Source organism: Psammomys obesus, unplaced genomic scaffold (assembly GCF_907164565.1).
Source record: "Psammomys obesus unplaced genomic scaffold, mPsaObe1.curated_primary_1811, whole genome shotgun sequence".
NCBI classification, from domain to species: Eukaryota; Metazoa; Chordata; class Mammalia; order Rodentia; family Muridae; genus Psammomys; species Psammomys obesus.
Genome location: NW_026585580.1, coordinates 3236415 through 3252895, shown reverse-complemented (window position 1 = coordinate 3252895; position 16481 = coordinate 3236415). Strand labels below are relative to the sequence as shown.

At 39.2% G+C, this 16481-nt stretch overlaps 1 protein-coding gene across 1 annotated transcript in view; it reads left to right on the top strand.

Annotated features, from left to right (window-relative positions):
* Positions 1–16481, top strand: part of Col19a1 (collagen type XIX alpha 1 chain) — a 305509-nt gene that overhangs the window by 109335 nt on the left and 179693 nt on the right. Inside the window, 3 exon segments of the mRNA XM_055608122.1 lie at positions 3541–3594; positions 13984–14037; positions 15937–15972. Coding sequence (XP_055464097.1) covers positions 3541–3594; positions 13984–14037; positions 15937–15972 — 144 coding nt within the window.

Sequence of the window (16481 nt, the reverse complement as noted above, 5' to 3'; positions counted from 1 at the left end):
CATCCTCACCATCCACCAACCTCACCATCCTCACCATCATCTTTCGTCACCATCGTCACTATCACCACAACCATCCTCACTATCATCACCATTACCACCATCACCATCATCACCCCATCCTCGCAATCACCATCCTCACCATCATACTTCATCACCATCAAGCTCACCATCATCATCACCGTCATCACTATCACCATGCTAATCATCACCACCATCACCATCATCACCATCCTCACCATCACCACCTTCACCATCATCACACGCATCTCACTTTGCTCCTTTTTCATCCAGTGTCAAGTTTTCAGGTGTCTTTGTGAGAACATATATTTTTAATAGGGACAGTGCTTAATTTTTTATTCTGTAGGAACTATCCTTTTGTTTTATCTTATTACATTCTACTTTGGGGTGCTGGAAGCTGATTCTTGGATTTCATACAATTTATCTTAGGCATATGATGTACCAAAGTACTGAATCACTGGTCCCAGAATCATTTCAAACTCAAGTCTGTGCTTGTTGTCAATGGAATTCTAAATGCTGCTCATGGTACCCATGAAATTCTATCTGTCTTCCTATGCCACAAATCTCACTGCATTTTATTAACAACTGTTATATGTCTTATAGACACCTTTTTGTTTTGTAAGTAGGCCAATATTTTCTTCTCTGTAATTTGGACTCTTTTTAAAATTTATTTCTCGGGGGCTGGAGAGATGGCTCAGGGGTTAAGGACACTGGTTGTTCTTCCAAAGGTCCTGAGTTCAATTCCCAGCAACCACATGGTGGCTCATAACCATCTATAGTAAGATCTGGTGTGCAGGCAGAATGTTGTATAAATAATAAATAAATCTTTAAAAAAAATTTATTTCTCTCTATATGGGTGTTTTGCCTGCATGTATGCCTGTGCAACACAACCATGGCTGATACCTTTGGAGGCCAGAAGAGAGTGCCACATCCCCTGGACCTAAATTATGTTTTTGAATTACCATGTGACTGCTAGGAACTGAAGCTGAGTCCCCTGGCTGAGCAGCCAGTGTGCTTAACTGCAGAGTCATCTCTCCAGCCCTCTTACTAGGACTCTTGTCATTTTGAACCTGCAGGTTTTTTGGTTTTTTTGCACACTTCATTAACACCACCCCATAGCACCACACTCGCAACTCCCAAGCTTTCTGTCATACGGAATGTCCTCTGTCTACACCATCACTGCTCAATTGAATTTTCTGTCGTGAAAACGTGTGGAGTTCAATCAAATGAGATCACTTGAAATATGTCTGAGACAATTGGGAAATGATTCTTAAAATTAGGCTTATTCTTGTTTTACGCATGGTGGGTTGCGGAACAGCACACAGGCACGCCATTCATTGCACACAAGTGGGAATCAGGGGACGGTTCTCTCTATCCGCTTTGTGGGATCTCAGGTCCTCAGGCTTACTGACAAGAGCCCTTACCCACTGAGACATCTCACTGGAGAGGAATCAATTTTTAGCTTTTTAAGCTAATAATGCAAAAAGCCGCATGTGGACCGTAGGCGTTGAGACTCTGGAGTAACTCCTCACCCTGTAATTTAGGCTGAAAATCCTCATCGCATTCTAGTCTCCACTCACTGTGAAAATTAGAGTTGTGCATTTTATTGCTCCTGAGTGTGTGTTATTATACTCCAAGGATTATTTATACTTCATTTCATTAGAAACTAATAATCTTAGATTACTGGGACCAAACATATGTGTTTCTGTTTGTAGAGTACTTCATTCTTTAATGTACTATTTCTTAAAATCCAGTGCTTCGTTTAGTATTTTCTGCAAGTTAAGATAATGATCGTTGAAATAAATTTAGAAAGACAGAAGTAAAAAAAAATCACCTTACTGATGCAAAGCAGACATAGCATTACCATGTTCATGCCTTACACACACACACACACACACACACACACACACACACAGACACACACACACACACACACACACACTATATACACACAACATATACTAGGTACACAACACATTATATACCCACACTGTGCACACAAACACACTCTATACACATGCTTCACACAACATGCATTCTATATATAAGACACACTATACACACAAGCACTATACGCATGCACACACATGATGTACACATGCTATCAAATGCACTAACCACGTTCACTATACCAGACTACAAAGAGACACGAAGGAGGTTGGGGAGTGAATTTCATTTTGAATGTATTTTATGTCATTACTACTAATACCGTCGATAGATATTTATTGCTAAGAAGAATGGAAACAACACTAAAGTATGAAGTGAAGAGAAACACTCGTAATCGCAGGAAAGCATCAACCATTCACTTTAATTGTTTTGCTTTGCTTTTTTTCCCTCACTATTATTCCCAACACCCATAGAAAGCTGATGTGCAGGTAGACGGAGACACATAGACGGAGACACAGACTAGCATTTTTTTTTAAGAAATTGAATTGTTCTATAGGACTACATGGCACATTGATAAATATATCCATCCTTCGGACAGAGGTCAAACAAAAATATGGCACTATTGTTACGTGTCATCGCCATGTTACTAGTGGCCATTTTGAACAATTTTGACCTAATATAGATAAATGCCATCTGGCAGTAGTCCCCGACTAAAGGTGGGGCTGATGAAGTGTCTCCACCATCTATGCCAGAATTTTGACTGGCTTGGTCTTGTACATGGCAGGTGCTGAGCAGGCGGCTTCTGTGAGTCCGTGGGTGTGGTAACCAAAGTGTGTCCCCAGACATTTCACACCACTGCTCACCGTCCTCCCGCAGCTCCTGCCTTCTTTCTCACAAAACTGCCGAAGCTTTGGGGGGAGGGGATGCAATAAAGGTGTTCCAAATGGGGTGCTCGATCACTTAGAAACATACGTATGGGTTAACATGTGCTCACTGGATTTGCTAATTTATTCCTTGTATCTCACTCTTTAGACACTAGTAATTTTATGGTATGAAATAAGCATACCATCAAATCATGACCTGACTTTTGTAGCTCTACCATAGTCCATTCATCTCTGTGCAGTAATTTATTGGATAGGATTCTTATTCCTGGGCATGCGGAATGTTTCTCATAAATACCACTGCGTTCGCTGTAAGGTGCCTTAAGCTTTTCATCTGGTTATTTCCTTAGGACACATTCTTAAAGTAAAATCACAGGGCCAGGTGGAAGGAGCTGATTTAAGATCCTTGATACACACTGTCAAGTTGCCCTCTGGAAAGTTCTTTCTTGCTTATAGAAGAAAAGAAATAATCCTTCTTCTAATTCTATTCTGATCATTTTTATGCAGTGTTCCTTTGAACCTTTGAACTTCTTTGATTTTAGGGCTCAGAATTGCTTATTTTTAAATAAATGTTTCTTTTAAGGGGATTAACAAATTAATCACTTGGTTATACATATATATATATATATATATATATATATATATATATATATATATATATATATGTCCAAACAACATAGCTTTCTTGATTTTTCTTAGTAAAGGTTTTGAAATACACCATTTTTTTTTTATTGTTTAAATTATTTCTTTCTAGGGTGAACCTGGAGCCAAAGGAGACACTGGTCTGGCTGGCCTTAATGGACAAGATGTAAGCCTAATTCTCTTTTTACTAATGTTCTGTTTATATTTTACTGTTGAAAAATTCTATCTAACACAATTAGATTTGACTGTCCTTGGCAGAACCAGCCACAGTCAAACAAAATGAAGGATGAAGGTGGGTTTTTACTCAGCTTATTTTGCAGCACTGTTTTTAGCTTCCTTACAGGGCTCTTTTAGGCTTCATCTGACTCCTGCATGTCCTTGCCCAATCTTTTCTTCATCTTTGTCCCTTGCTTGATATTTTTTTTTAAGTCTTGCTTCCACTGTCAGTTTCTCAGCATATGTTCAGCAGTGACCCACATTCTCAGCTGGAGATGACAGTCCACACCACTCATGCCTTCCTCTAGAGAAAGGTTGCGTCTGCAGGATTGTACTAATGTAAAGAGGGGAAGAGAAGAGAGGTCTGCGTACTAGGAAGTTGTGGTCTTCCAGGAAACAATGGCCCCTTTACCACCCCATATAAGAGTGCATCAACCTAAAGTATACTACAGCCTTTGACATATTTGAATCAAATTCATATTCTCTCCTTTTCCTGGAGAGTTACTGCCCCTCCTTCCAGAATGCTACCACAGATCTTAGAATGAAATTTGAAAGTTAGCCTAATTTTTTTTTTGTTTCTTTTGAAATCTACCTCATTCATACACTCACCATTTTTTCTGTTGAAATGCATATTGTATTGGGAGCTTACAAAATGAAAGCCTTTTCCCTCAGGTTCTCTACTTGTTCACACATCCTCTTTTTAGGTGGTTTAAAGGGCCACATTACCCACTTTAGGAGTCAAGAATAAGGAAGCACTACCCAAAGCTCCCTCTCTTCAGCTGCATAATGTCTGGAAGCCTCTGAAATCCATGTCATGCCTAAAGATATTGTAAAGTACATCTTGTGCTCAGTAGACCTTCACAACAGAAAGGAAGGCTGAAGACCAGCCTTTGGGGACTGTGGAGAAAGTAAGAGAATTCCTGAGAGATTTGCTTTCCAAAAAGAAATATCCCAGGAATTACCCTGACACACATTTCTGACATCAACTTTAGTTCTTTGCGTATTTTCCAGGAACTTCCATTTACATCTCTATTGTGACCCTCATCCTTATTGCTCTTTACCGTTGTGGTGATTTTCCAATACTGTGTTAGGCCTTATGGAACCGGTAGCTTCAAGCTGAGAAGTATCTGCTCGACCCCCATCACCTTCCCATGCTATATCAGGATGCTGGTCCATGGGTTTACATGCAGCATCTGACCTGCCTTGGTATCACTGCACTATGGTACCTGCTGCAGTGGTCAGAACTCTAGAATATAAGCCAAGGTCCATATTTTACCCTAGCTGTACCATTACCTCAGCAAGTCACTTCTCAGTCTGCTAAATGATACACTTAGCAGAGGTACTAAAGCATCCTGTGGTTTTATACAAAGATAATTAAGACACCATGGAGAAGGCAAATCCAGAACACAGTAAGAATCAGGGTTAGGGTTAGTTAGGGTTAGAGTGCAGAGAGCCGTGGATTAGCAGTGTTAGTTTTTGTTTTCATTATTATGATAAAATGCTTGACAAAAAGCAACTTAAAGAAGGAAAGAACTGGCTCACAGTTTGGGGGTTCAGTCAAATCATTAAACAGAAGTCACAGTGAAAGGAACACGAGATAGATAGCCACACTGCATCCAGAGTCAGAAAATAGAGAACAGGAAGCCCATGGTCAGCTCTACTTCGTTTCACTCAATCCAGGAAACTCAGTCATGGATGGTGCCACCCACACCTTCATTAACCCAATCTAGCAACATCCTCCCAGCATTCCCAGAGATATGACTCCTGGGTGAGTCTAGAACCTGTCAAGTGGACAAGACTGGCCCTTCCTAGGTTCCACCTTACGTTTAAGGAAGATTCATTTCTAAGAGGGTCTCAGGTGGATACAATTTGGGTCTTTGTCTAGTTTTCTGTTCTTTCTACTGTACTATCAGGGAAGTAAAAGTGGTAAGTTTTCACTTGCTGCCTGCTGAGTTTTTACTTCGTTAAAACTATCATCCTGGAGTTATATTGTACAACGTAAAAGTAGGCAAAGCCTCACCTACAAGGATGGTAAAAGAGGGTGCTGGGGCACTCTGTGGATGTCACAGATGTGACTTGGTACCTGAATAGAGGGAAAATTCAAACATAATTTATCATTATTTATGGAAAGGACAATCACTTGTGAGAAATACAAGAGTCTCAGGAGAGGAAACACTACACCATTGCAAAAGATAACCAAACTCCCTTTGTACATGACTTCTGAGATAACACAGTAAAACCAGAGCTATCTGGAAGTTCCCAAAGACGATGCTGGAGTGAAATAAATAAATATTTTCACACATTTTAATAAAACTGAAATTTAAAGATTCAGAAATGTTCCTTTTGTTGTCAAAAGGTAAAGAAATTAGTTTTTTAGATTTGAACAATTTGATCAATATATCCAGACATTTGAACATCTGTACAAATGTTTCTGCAAGGTTGGGAAGGAGCCCCAACCTGGACTAAGACCAGACCGGTGGAGAGTGCTGTTGTGGGGAAATAATTGTTTCTCCTGAGTGTGATAGTCCCGCAGGAGTCAAGCAAAACTCCAGCAGGGATGCTCCTACTGATTTCACACCTGAATACTTTGGAACATGCCTCCATGCATGAAAAAGCACATTAATTTGTTTTCCTGATTACTCAGTTGATACATAGACGGTGTTTTTCTCCTTTCTTGATTTTTCGTAAGATATTCAGGACTCATGACCAAGAAATAGGAACAAGTAATAAGAGCTTGCTTTCTTCAATAGTCTCATTAGCTGTGAAAAACCAAATGTTGTGGCCATTGAAACGTTGTTTTCAGAAACCACTTTTACCAGAAATTTGAAATTTAGTCTTCCGCTAGTGTTTTTGGACTAGCTAGATCAGAGCATTATGGCAAGTTATTATTAAAAAAAAAGTAGTTTGAGGAAACAAATCAATTTTATTCTATAAAACAGTAAAAGCGTCTTTAATCCTGAATACACACCAGGAGGGTCGGTCTCCTTTTCCCCCTAAATCATGCCACACACTGTTGCCTCTTCTTCAGTGCTGAACACCTGACTGCAAACCAAAGCATGATGGCACTGGTGGCAATTTGTGCAGACCTTTTAATTCCATGCATACCCTCTAAGGAATGTAGGGTATTTTAATGGTGATCTTACTCTCACTAAAGTCAAGTCACTTTAGGAATTTTAGCTTCCAGAATATTCAGTTATTCAATGAGCAAATTTAGTATACCGGCACACTACCTTCTAAGCGACTTTCTACATTACAGTGAATTGTAATGATTGAATATTTCCACTAAATGAATTCAAACAGCTCTGTTTTGATGGTTTTCACTGTTGCATATTGGGTTTAGCTTGATGTGATGTATCACATAATATGTTTTTCTGTGCCAACTTTTCCATAAAATGACTAGCTTACTTAGTTTAGAATGAAGTATACTATAGTATATTCTTTCTCAGCTGGGTACTATGGGAATTACGACAAGAGAATTCTCTGCCATGTCAGATTGACTTTATGAATATGTATTTGCATATATGCACTCAATAACAATTAATTTAAAAAAAGGTCATGAATTTGAAAGAGAACAAGGAAAGATATGTGGGAAGGTTTAAGGGAAGAAAAGGCAGGGATAAACGTTGTAATTATATCATAATCTTTTTTAAATTTAATTTTATTTATATATTATTTATTACAATTTATTCACTTTGTATCCCTGCTGCAGCCACCTCCCTCTTCTCCTCCCAGTTCTACCCACCCTCCCATCCTCCTCTCTCCCTATGTTCCTCCCTTAGTCCACGGATAGGGGAGCTCCTCCTCCCCTTCTATCTGACCCTGGCCTATCAGGTTTCATCAGGACTAGCTGCCTCATCTTTCTCTGTGGCCTGGCAAGGCTGCACCCTCAAGGGGGAGGTGATCAAGTTGCTGGTCACTGAGTTCATGTCAGAGACAGCTCCTGTAGCACTTACTAGGGTACTGACTTGGAAACTGAGCAGCCAATGGGCTTCCTTTGAACAGGGAGTCTGTGTCCTCTTCATGCATGGTCCTTAGCTGGAGTATTGGTCTCTGCAGCTATCATAATCTTAAAAACAAAAACAAAAACAAAACAACAACAACAACAAAAAACCCAAAAGAAAGGCAGAATATGTGTCCTTGAGGTTCTCAAATAATATTAAGTAGCCTTTCTTCATTTTGACCACAAAAATTCTGCCTATGTGCATGCACATTCCTGCATGCGTGTGTGTGAACTTTGAGTTAAACTCTCAAGTATTAATAAACATATTTCCACTGTAGTTCAAGTGATGTGCACTAAGCAATAGAGAAATTACAAAATTTTAAAATTACTACAATTTACCTTTCAAAACATAAGATCTTGTTTTAACTTATAGCTAAGAGATTCTGGCTGTTATCTAGTATGAAATGTATTCAAGTATCTAAGAACAGGCTTAAGAGTGAGTTCTATAAACATACTGTTGTGACCATTCAAGTCAGGCTGTTCAAATCCTAGGTCTCCCAGTAACTCCACGTCACGTTGCCCTATTTATCCTCTCAGTTTCCTTATTTGCACAGTGAGATGATATTATTAGTATTTACAGGCATCCTGAGAGCATCAAAGGAATTACCCTGTACACGGCATTAGAGCAGTTGTCAGAATATGTAACAGCTATATAATCATTCTGTTATTAAAAACTTTTTAATGTGACATACTTAATAGTTATCTCCGTTAATTTGTTTTCATGTGGTTATTAAATCTCAGAAAAGTCAGCTTAGGTCATTGAACTTGTCTCCTCTACATGTTTATTTTGATTTTTGAGACATCCTATATCAAAATGGCCATATCTGACATTTCTAAAATAATCGCGCAAATCTCCGTACACCAGTACGACCTGTACTTCTAATTATAAAAATGCCCAAATCATAAAACTAGGGGTGTCATCTGGCGACAGCTGTTGCCATTACTAGGAAACAAGATTAGGTCAGTGGATGGGACAAGGAATTCATTCATAGCTTAAATTTTTAAATAAATCATATTTTGTGCCATCTGATTTTTAAAGATGCTACATCACATGCACAGTGGATATTTTTAAAAACCTGCAGTCTGTTTGCTTTACGTAACAACATCCCTCAGCTTTTATTTTGCCTTTAGAGAAAACTCCCCGTCTCCCATTATATGCACATACAACTGCCATGCTTCAGGGAAGCCTTACGCACAACAGCATTACTGAAATCCTTAATAATAGAAACCATCTATGTCATGAGTGCAGAATTTGTTCCATTTGGTGTTTTATGCTTTTTTAACTTAAACTTCTTGTAGATTAAAAAAAATATCTCCTGGGTGAATACTGTATTTACATAATTTTTAGTCCCATCTAACTTCTCCCATCTCTCTCCCCACTACTCTTTTTCAAGTTCATGACTTCTTCTATAATTTTTTCTTTACACACACACACACACACACACACACCACACACCCTGCTGAGCCCATTTATGGTGTTCTTAAGTACATGTGTTTAGAGAAGATGGATTATTCCCTATAGCTTAGAGAAGATGGATTATTCCTCTCGTGTGGCCATTGGTTGCACGTAGCTCCTCAGAGGTGGAGCCTTGTGAAATTTCCCGTGTCTGCGCTGGCATGTCAACAGGTGTTGTCATTATGCAGGCCTTGTTCAGGTGACCATATTGTAGAGGTTTCATGGTTGCAGCACTCGCTCCTATTTAGAAGGCACAGCTCAGCTGTTAAAGGCTAACCCTCACATTCTAAACATGTTTTATGCTTTTGTACCGTGTCCTGCCTCCCCCCTCCCCCCACCCCCGCCGGCACTCAATAACATTGATAGCAGCAACAGCATGACAGGAGGAGAAAAACTGTACTTGCGAAGCATTGCCAAGCTGCTTTTCAGAGCCCATTACAAAGCCATAGCCTTAACATCACGGTACTTTGTCACAGGGGACGCAAATTACATGGGTCTACTTCTGTGGCCATAGCTGTAGAAGCGTGATGAATTCAGCTCTTCGTAGCTGCATTATTTGCTATGACTTACAGCACAGTTGTTACATATCTGTCAACCTGAGTGTGAAACAGAACAAAACCCACTATTAATTATCCCTTGCTTGCCCTGAAAAATAATAAATAACCGTTGTTAAGTGCCAGCCATCTATTAACTGTTCTTACCACTATGATTCTGAGCATCTTCAAAATCACTGTTGCTTATACCGTTTTTATGAAGGTGCCCTAACTATGTAGGATTATGCGATAAACCCTACTTTTTCCCTGATCCTCAGATGCTATATTGCAAACTCTTGAGAACACATCCAGTAGATTTAGACCTCCCTGGGAAAAACGCTCTTCAGCCATTTATCCAGTCCTGTGACAGAACTCAGTACTCACAATGAGGGTCATTGCTGTCTTGTCTTCTTCCTGGACTCACTCAATTGAACCCCTAAAAGTCACCTGACTCCACTACCCATTACTTGGTTATTTTTAGTGGTTACAACTAGGGATGATATCATATTGAAATCTTTAAAAATTTTCAATGTATAATTTCATGTATTTAAAACAATAAGTGGGTATGATATATGTGAGTTGAAGTTATAACTGCAGTGAATCCAGAAATAAGCATTACAGCTGAGAATCACCTTTCCCCAGAGTCTACCTAGGTCACTCTCCCGTCCCATCTCTTGGCGCTAAACTTGCCTAAGCATACGTTTACTCTTTGCATTGGCCAGAAGTCTCTGAGCGGCATTTCTCAACCTGTGGGTAATGGCCCCTTTGGTAGCCTCTACCTCCAAAAATACTTACATTGTGATTCATAGTAGTAGCAAAATTACAGTTATGAAGTGTCAGTGGTTGGTCAGTCACCCCTACAAGAGGAACTGTATTAAAGGGGCACAACATCGAGAAGGTAGAGAACGGCTGCACTAGCTAACAAAACTTACAGGGTGTGTGTGTGTGTGTGTGTGTGTGTGTGTGTGTGTGTGTGTGTGTGTATAAGAATGACTCACAGGCTGTAGTCCAGCTAATCCAACAATGGCTGCCTATGAAGAGAAGGTCCAAAATCCAGTAAGTCAACCCATGAAGGCGGATTTCTCAGCTGATCTTTAGTATTTGCTGGAATCCCAAAAAGTAGGCTCTAATGCCAGTGAAGGAATGGACTTTTTGGAGAGGGCAGGAGCAAACAGGCAAAGAGCAAGCTTCCTTCTCCCATGGCCTGTTTAGCGACTTCCAGCAGAAGGTATGACCCAGATTAGAGGTGGGCCTTTCCACCTCAAATGGTCTTAATGAACGGACTGTCTTCCCACCTCAAAAATCTGGATTAGAAGTGAATCTTCCCACTTCAAATCATTTAACTAAGCAAAAATCCCTCATGGATGTGCCCCGCCAATGTTGGGTTTTATTTACTTTCAGATCCTGCCAACCTGACAAGAAAATAACCATTACATTCCTCTCTTCCACCTTAAAACAGTATATTTTAATTCACATTTTATAAGCACTATACAGTCTGACATGCTTGTCAATGTTAATAATTCTCTTGAACATGTCTCAGATATATCTATTTTATTCCATTTCTTGTTTTATATTTGCCTTTGCATATTTGTCTGTATAGTTGTGTGTGAACAATAAGAGACGTAACCTCTTCCTAGTAAATTTCTCAGTTTAACAGGTAGCACAGCCTTCTAACCAGTAACTTAAGCCAAGAATGAATAAAGCTTGATACTTCCCATTCTAGCCCACTCCTAGTCCTTCTGCCTCTCAGGATGTGCTGACTTTAATCTCATCTCTTCATGGCCACAGCTAACAAACCCTTCCAGCCATTCTACTGTCTGGCCTGAAAATTTTTCATTATCCTTTTTCTGCTTCTACCCTTGCTGCCTAAAATCCATATCTGGTGATATATTAAAAGTAATTTTTAAAGACATTTCATGTCATTTGCCTGCTAATAATGTGGCTTCCAAAATAATTAAAAAAAGTTCTTCACTTATCTACATGCTATGACTTCCCACTGACTCTGACTTAATACTATATGTTTTACCTAGATGCTAATCATATGGCATTGCCTTAGGGATGTTTAGATTTGCTGTTTACATCACCCTTACACTTTCCCCTAGGGCCCTTGCATGGCTGTAAACTAAAATAGCAGTCACCTGGACACAGACAAATGTTGTTTCTTACCATCCCACCTGAGGTAGCTCTTCTTTATGTCTGTTGACATGCTTATTGTCCATCTTACAAGTCTTATACATTGCAAGAATCTTAACTTAGTTGAAGAAAAACATATGCTGCATTAATTATTTTTTTTTAGTAACAAGGAAGACTTTTTATTCAAAACAACTGTAACAGGAATTGCAACAAATGGGGGAGGGGTATCATGCTCATCTCCAGATACCAGGAGGACATGGCTTGAGTTGTAGACATCAGCATAAAGCAAGCCAAGGACAATCAGGGCATGGGCTAGTCTTAGGAAGAGTTCTCAGGGGAGTCTGGTTAACAGTAGATAATGGAGGTTCCTTTTATGAACTTCTTGCTCCTTTATGTCTAGTCTCCAAAGTGGTGTAGAAATATAAAGAAAGAAATATAAAGACAAATACTCAATACAAAAGTCTTTTACAGTTTCTATTAGCCTCCTAGAAGAAGAAAAAAGAAACAGCAAAATTACTTTTTATGATATACTTTACTTGATCCATACTTTGTCATTTCAATGAATAGTATAAAGAGTATTTGTATTATTTTCTTTTTGAGACAGGGTTTCTCTGTGTACCTGTGGCTGTACTGGACTCATTTTGTAGACCAGGCTGGCCTCGAACTCACAGTGATCTGCCTGCCTCTGCCACCCTGAGTGCTGGCATATAAACAGTATTAATGAAATATCTAACATTATTTTCTTACACTACATATAAGAAACCCGAACAGGAAATACAGCTCGGTAGTAAAGAATTTAGTGGCAGGAGCAAGGCTCTGGGCTCAGTCCTTATCACTGAGATGAATGGGGTAGGAAGAGAACTCCTATAGCAGACTGAATAGGTACAGAAGCTGGGACAGTGAGTGACACAAGGTATTGGTAAATGTTTAGTGGATAAATGAATGAGAGAAATCCATTCACAGAAACAGCAGATGTCTTAGGATCTTCTTTGGCAGGTTTTACTCTCAAGTGGCTACTGTTTGGGGAGGGAATAGAGAGACATTCCAAATAATATTAGAATGCCACTCTCCAAATATATTTATTAAATACTCAAATAATGGTGAAAATATATTAAGGTATATGTTCATCTCAAAGTTGGTTGGGTTTTATTTGTTTTGTAAATTGAATGATGGTTTTGTTGTTGCTAATGTCTGGCCTGGTTTTCATATTCTCTGTTCAACAGAATGGTTTCATCTAATTATTTTTTTATTACTTGGGTTTGTCGTTGTATTCTATATTGAATACTTATAGGTGCTGGGCTTTGCACTATTCATTCACTACAAAGCTCGAGACAGTGGTAGCTAGATCCCTCAGCTAGGTACTGTCAGATGTTTGGACTTATAATGTCACTCCCAAATGCTTTCTTTTTCTGATATTTTCCCTCATCCGGCGTGTTAACAATGAAGGAAGATGTCTTCTCTATTTGCCACGCAGTCAGGATGTGTCCAGCTGACTTGCCTTCTGTTTCCCCTGTGAACATATTCAACTCTAGAACTGATGTGACCATCACCAACTAAATATCCCTAAACCACCTAAGAATCCAGAGGATCCATGAAAATATTTAGCTGGCAAATTTTCTGTCTTATGTAGTTCCATTTGATATCTTTATAAATCCAGTTTGTTGTTGTTGTTGTTGTTTTCCTAAAACATACTTTCAAATGGGCAAGATGCTACATTTCATCCCTGCCTGGCAAGTGACAGGAGAGAATGCTGCTTCTGGAGCCCTCCTTGCAATAATTAAATATTTTGATAGAGCCATGAACGTGGTTTTTGATGTAACTCATGAATTTTTTTTTTTTGGCAAGCTTTATAAAGGCTAAATCAATGCTAAATCAGAGGTATTTACAACACCCACAAATTTAATCCAAAGAGGATACTTAAAAGCTCGTATAGATCTAAATGATGTCCTCCCAGATGGTGAATTAATGTAATTTTAGCAGGAAGCAAAGTTGCGCAAATATGCACTATTGAGGCCTCGCGCCGGTTTAATGTATCTGAAGCCACCACGGCGCAGATGTTGCTTAGCACATTGGTGCCAGTTGCCCGTTCCTACAAAGGAAAGAATGGGATTTGGGAGTTCAGGGATACATGATTCATTTCGATACTAATAATTTGTCGGTAATTGAAACTTTTGGTGACTCATTCATAGAAAGTTATTTTCCTTACATTCTTTTCAGGGTTTGAAAGGTGACTTGGGTCCTCGAGGTCCACCTGGCCCAAAAGGAGAAAAGGTACTGTATCTACCCAAAAGTGTCCCAGCTTTATTTTAAGACCTCCCTTCGCCCCCTCCCCCAACCTGAATGACTCCTTGTAGCTCCTATCCGGTTGCACAAACATCCTGAATATGATGGAAGGCTGGTGTGTGAAAAGCCTTGGAGTGAGAAAAGCCTTTTGGTTGCTTTAGCATGAGAGGCCCGTGTGCAGTCACTAGCTGACATTCACACAGTAAAAAGCTCCTGTTTGTCACCTTTGCTAGGTAGCCCGAGGTGTCCAATCACCACATTAGCAGAGGTGTCCTATGTCAGGAAACTCAGCCAACAGCAAGCTGTCACCTTAATGATGAGGCAGGTGGCTTTGGGGACAAGGAAGCTAACTGTGCCTCAGCCTGAGATTACAGGCTCCATCTCTTGTGTTTTCCCCATGTACCCTTTTATAACAGCATTTTGTCAGTGACCTCAGTGAGAGCTAAAGAATATTAAAGGCAAGGGTTGTGTTGAATGAGGTAATTAGGCAGTCCTGACTTCATGGGAGTTGTACATATCTGTATTTTATTCTCCATGTTCAGCACATGCGGAATTCCATGTCTACCTTAAATATTTATCTCTGCCCTAGAGATGATCTCACTGAGCAGTCCTTGGTAACTGATTTAAGTTCCTTAACAACTATTACTTTAATGCAATTGTTCCCAAAATAATGAATATATAATGCTATGTGCTAAAGCTTGAGATAAGTAAGTTTAATGAGAAAAAGAGAAAATCCTAGATTTACCTAGCACAACAGCCCCATGGCATGCTCTACAGGCACATGAACTCCATAATGTTGAAGGCAACAACAACAACAACAACAAAAAACCATATCAAGGACACTCATTCCTGATGACAGAGTTCTCACTAAATGAGTAGAGCTCCCGAGGCAGTAAAACACAGGGTTACACATCATGAACCTGTAGATACTTTTTCAGACTCTTAAAACAAACAAACAAACAAACAAACAAACAAACAAACAAACAATCCAGGGTCTCACCATGTGGTTCTGGCTGGCCTGAAACTTGCTATGTCAACAAGGCTGGTTTGGAAACCATAGAGTGCTGAGATTCAAAGTGTACACTACTGTGCCCAGCATTTTTGAAGGCTTTTTAGTAGTCAACACACACACACACATATACACACATACACACACATACACACACACACACACACACACACACACACACACACACACACACACCTGGAAACCTGTAATCACACAGGCCAGCACAGCAATTCTAGCACTGATGGAGGGAAAGCCTCTAAGAGTTGGAGGCATACGTGATGCCCACTTAAAGAGCCCAGGAGAGGTAGTGGAAACCATTCCTTGCAGCTGGAAGGCATTGGGAGGAGGAGGAGGGGATCCACTTATTATTTCTGCTGATTCTCAGAAAAATTATCTGTCGCTATGACGCTTTCCAGCTGCTCCTTTGGCAAGTAACCATATTTGGAAAGAATTTTTTTTTTCTAATTTTGGATTTGTACTCAAAAGAATAAAAAATTAGATTATTTTAGTTTTTCAAAACACGTTTTGCTAGAGCAGAAAGCATGAGGGCACCCAAGGCAATTTTTATACCATAAGCCCTAAAGGGAACATGATTCAGCTCTCATTGCATAAAAAGTTTTATCAAAAAAAATTCTATTTTTATGTCCTTTCAGATTATGGATTTGGTGGTAGGAAAATTGAAGAGAGCCTGGAAGAGATTTGGGGATGGAGGAAGAATATGATCAAAATATATCATATGAAATTCTCAAAGAATAAATGAAAATGTAAAAAGATTTATCTGTATAAATATATATCTATATATCTTCTTTGTATAACTTCTTAAATAATGTGCAGAAAGTTACTGTTCTTAATTGCAAATTTTCTTTTACCTCTTTTAGGGTGATATGGGACCTCCAGGGCCACCAGTCTTAACTGTAAGTATTCTTAAAGATAAAAAAAATCAACATTGAAGTGTTCTATTTGCTATTCATACTACATCATGACCAAAATACAACTTAAGCCACACAATATTACAGGAACTGATAGTGAACTTGGAATATGCCTAGAAAACCTTCTCATTTTAAGGATACATTCCTGCCCTGAGCAGTGAAGGACTTGGCTCAAAGCCTTCCGGGTATTTTTCACAGAGGTCTGTAATCAGCAGCTACCACAGGCAATCTTCTACATCCTTACCATGGTTCATAAGCATGTCCCTGTGGTTGATTAGGCATTATTTTTTTAGGCATTATTTTTTAATAAAATATATATTATGAGTAAATAGAAGTAGACAGTTCCACTTGTCCTAAAAACTAGAAAAGTGACAGCAGTAGCTCTATTTCCTCCTTTTCTTTTCTTCTTCCTTCCTTCCTTCCTTTCTCTTTCTTTCTTTCTTTCTTTCTTTCTTTCTTTCTTTCTTTCTTTCTTTCTTTCTTTCTTTCTTTCT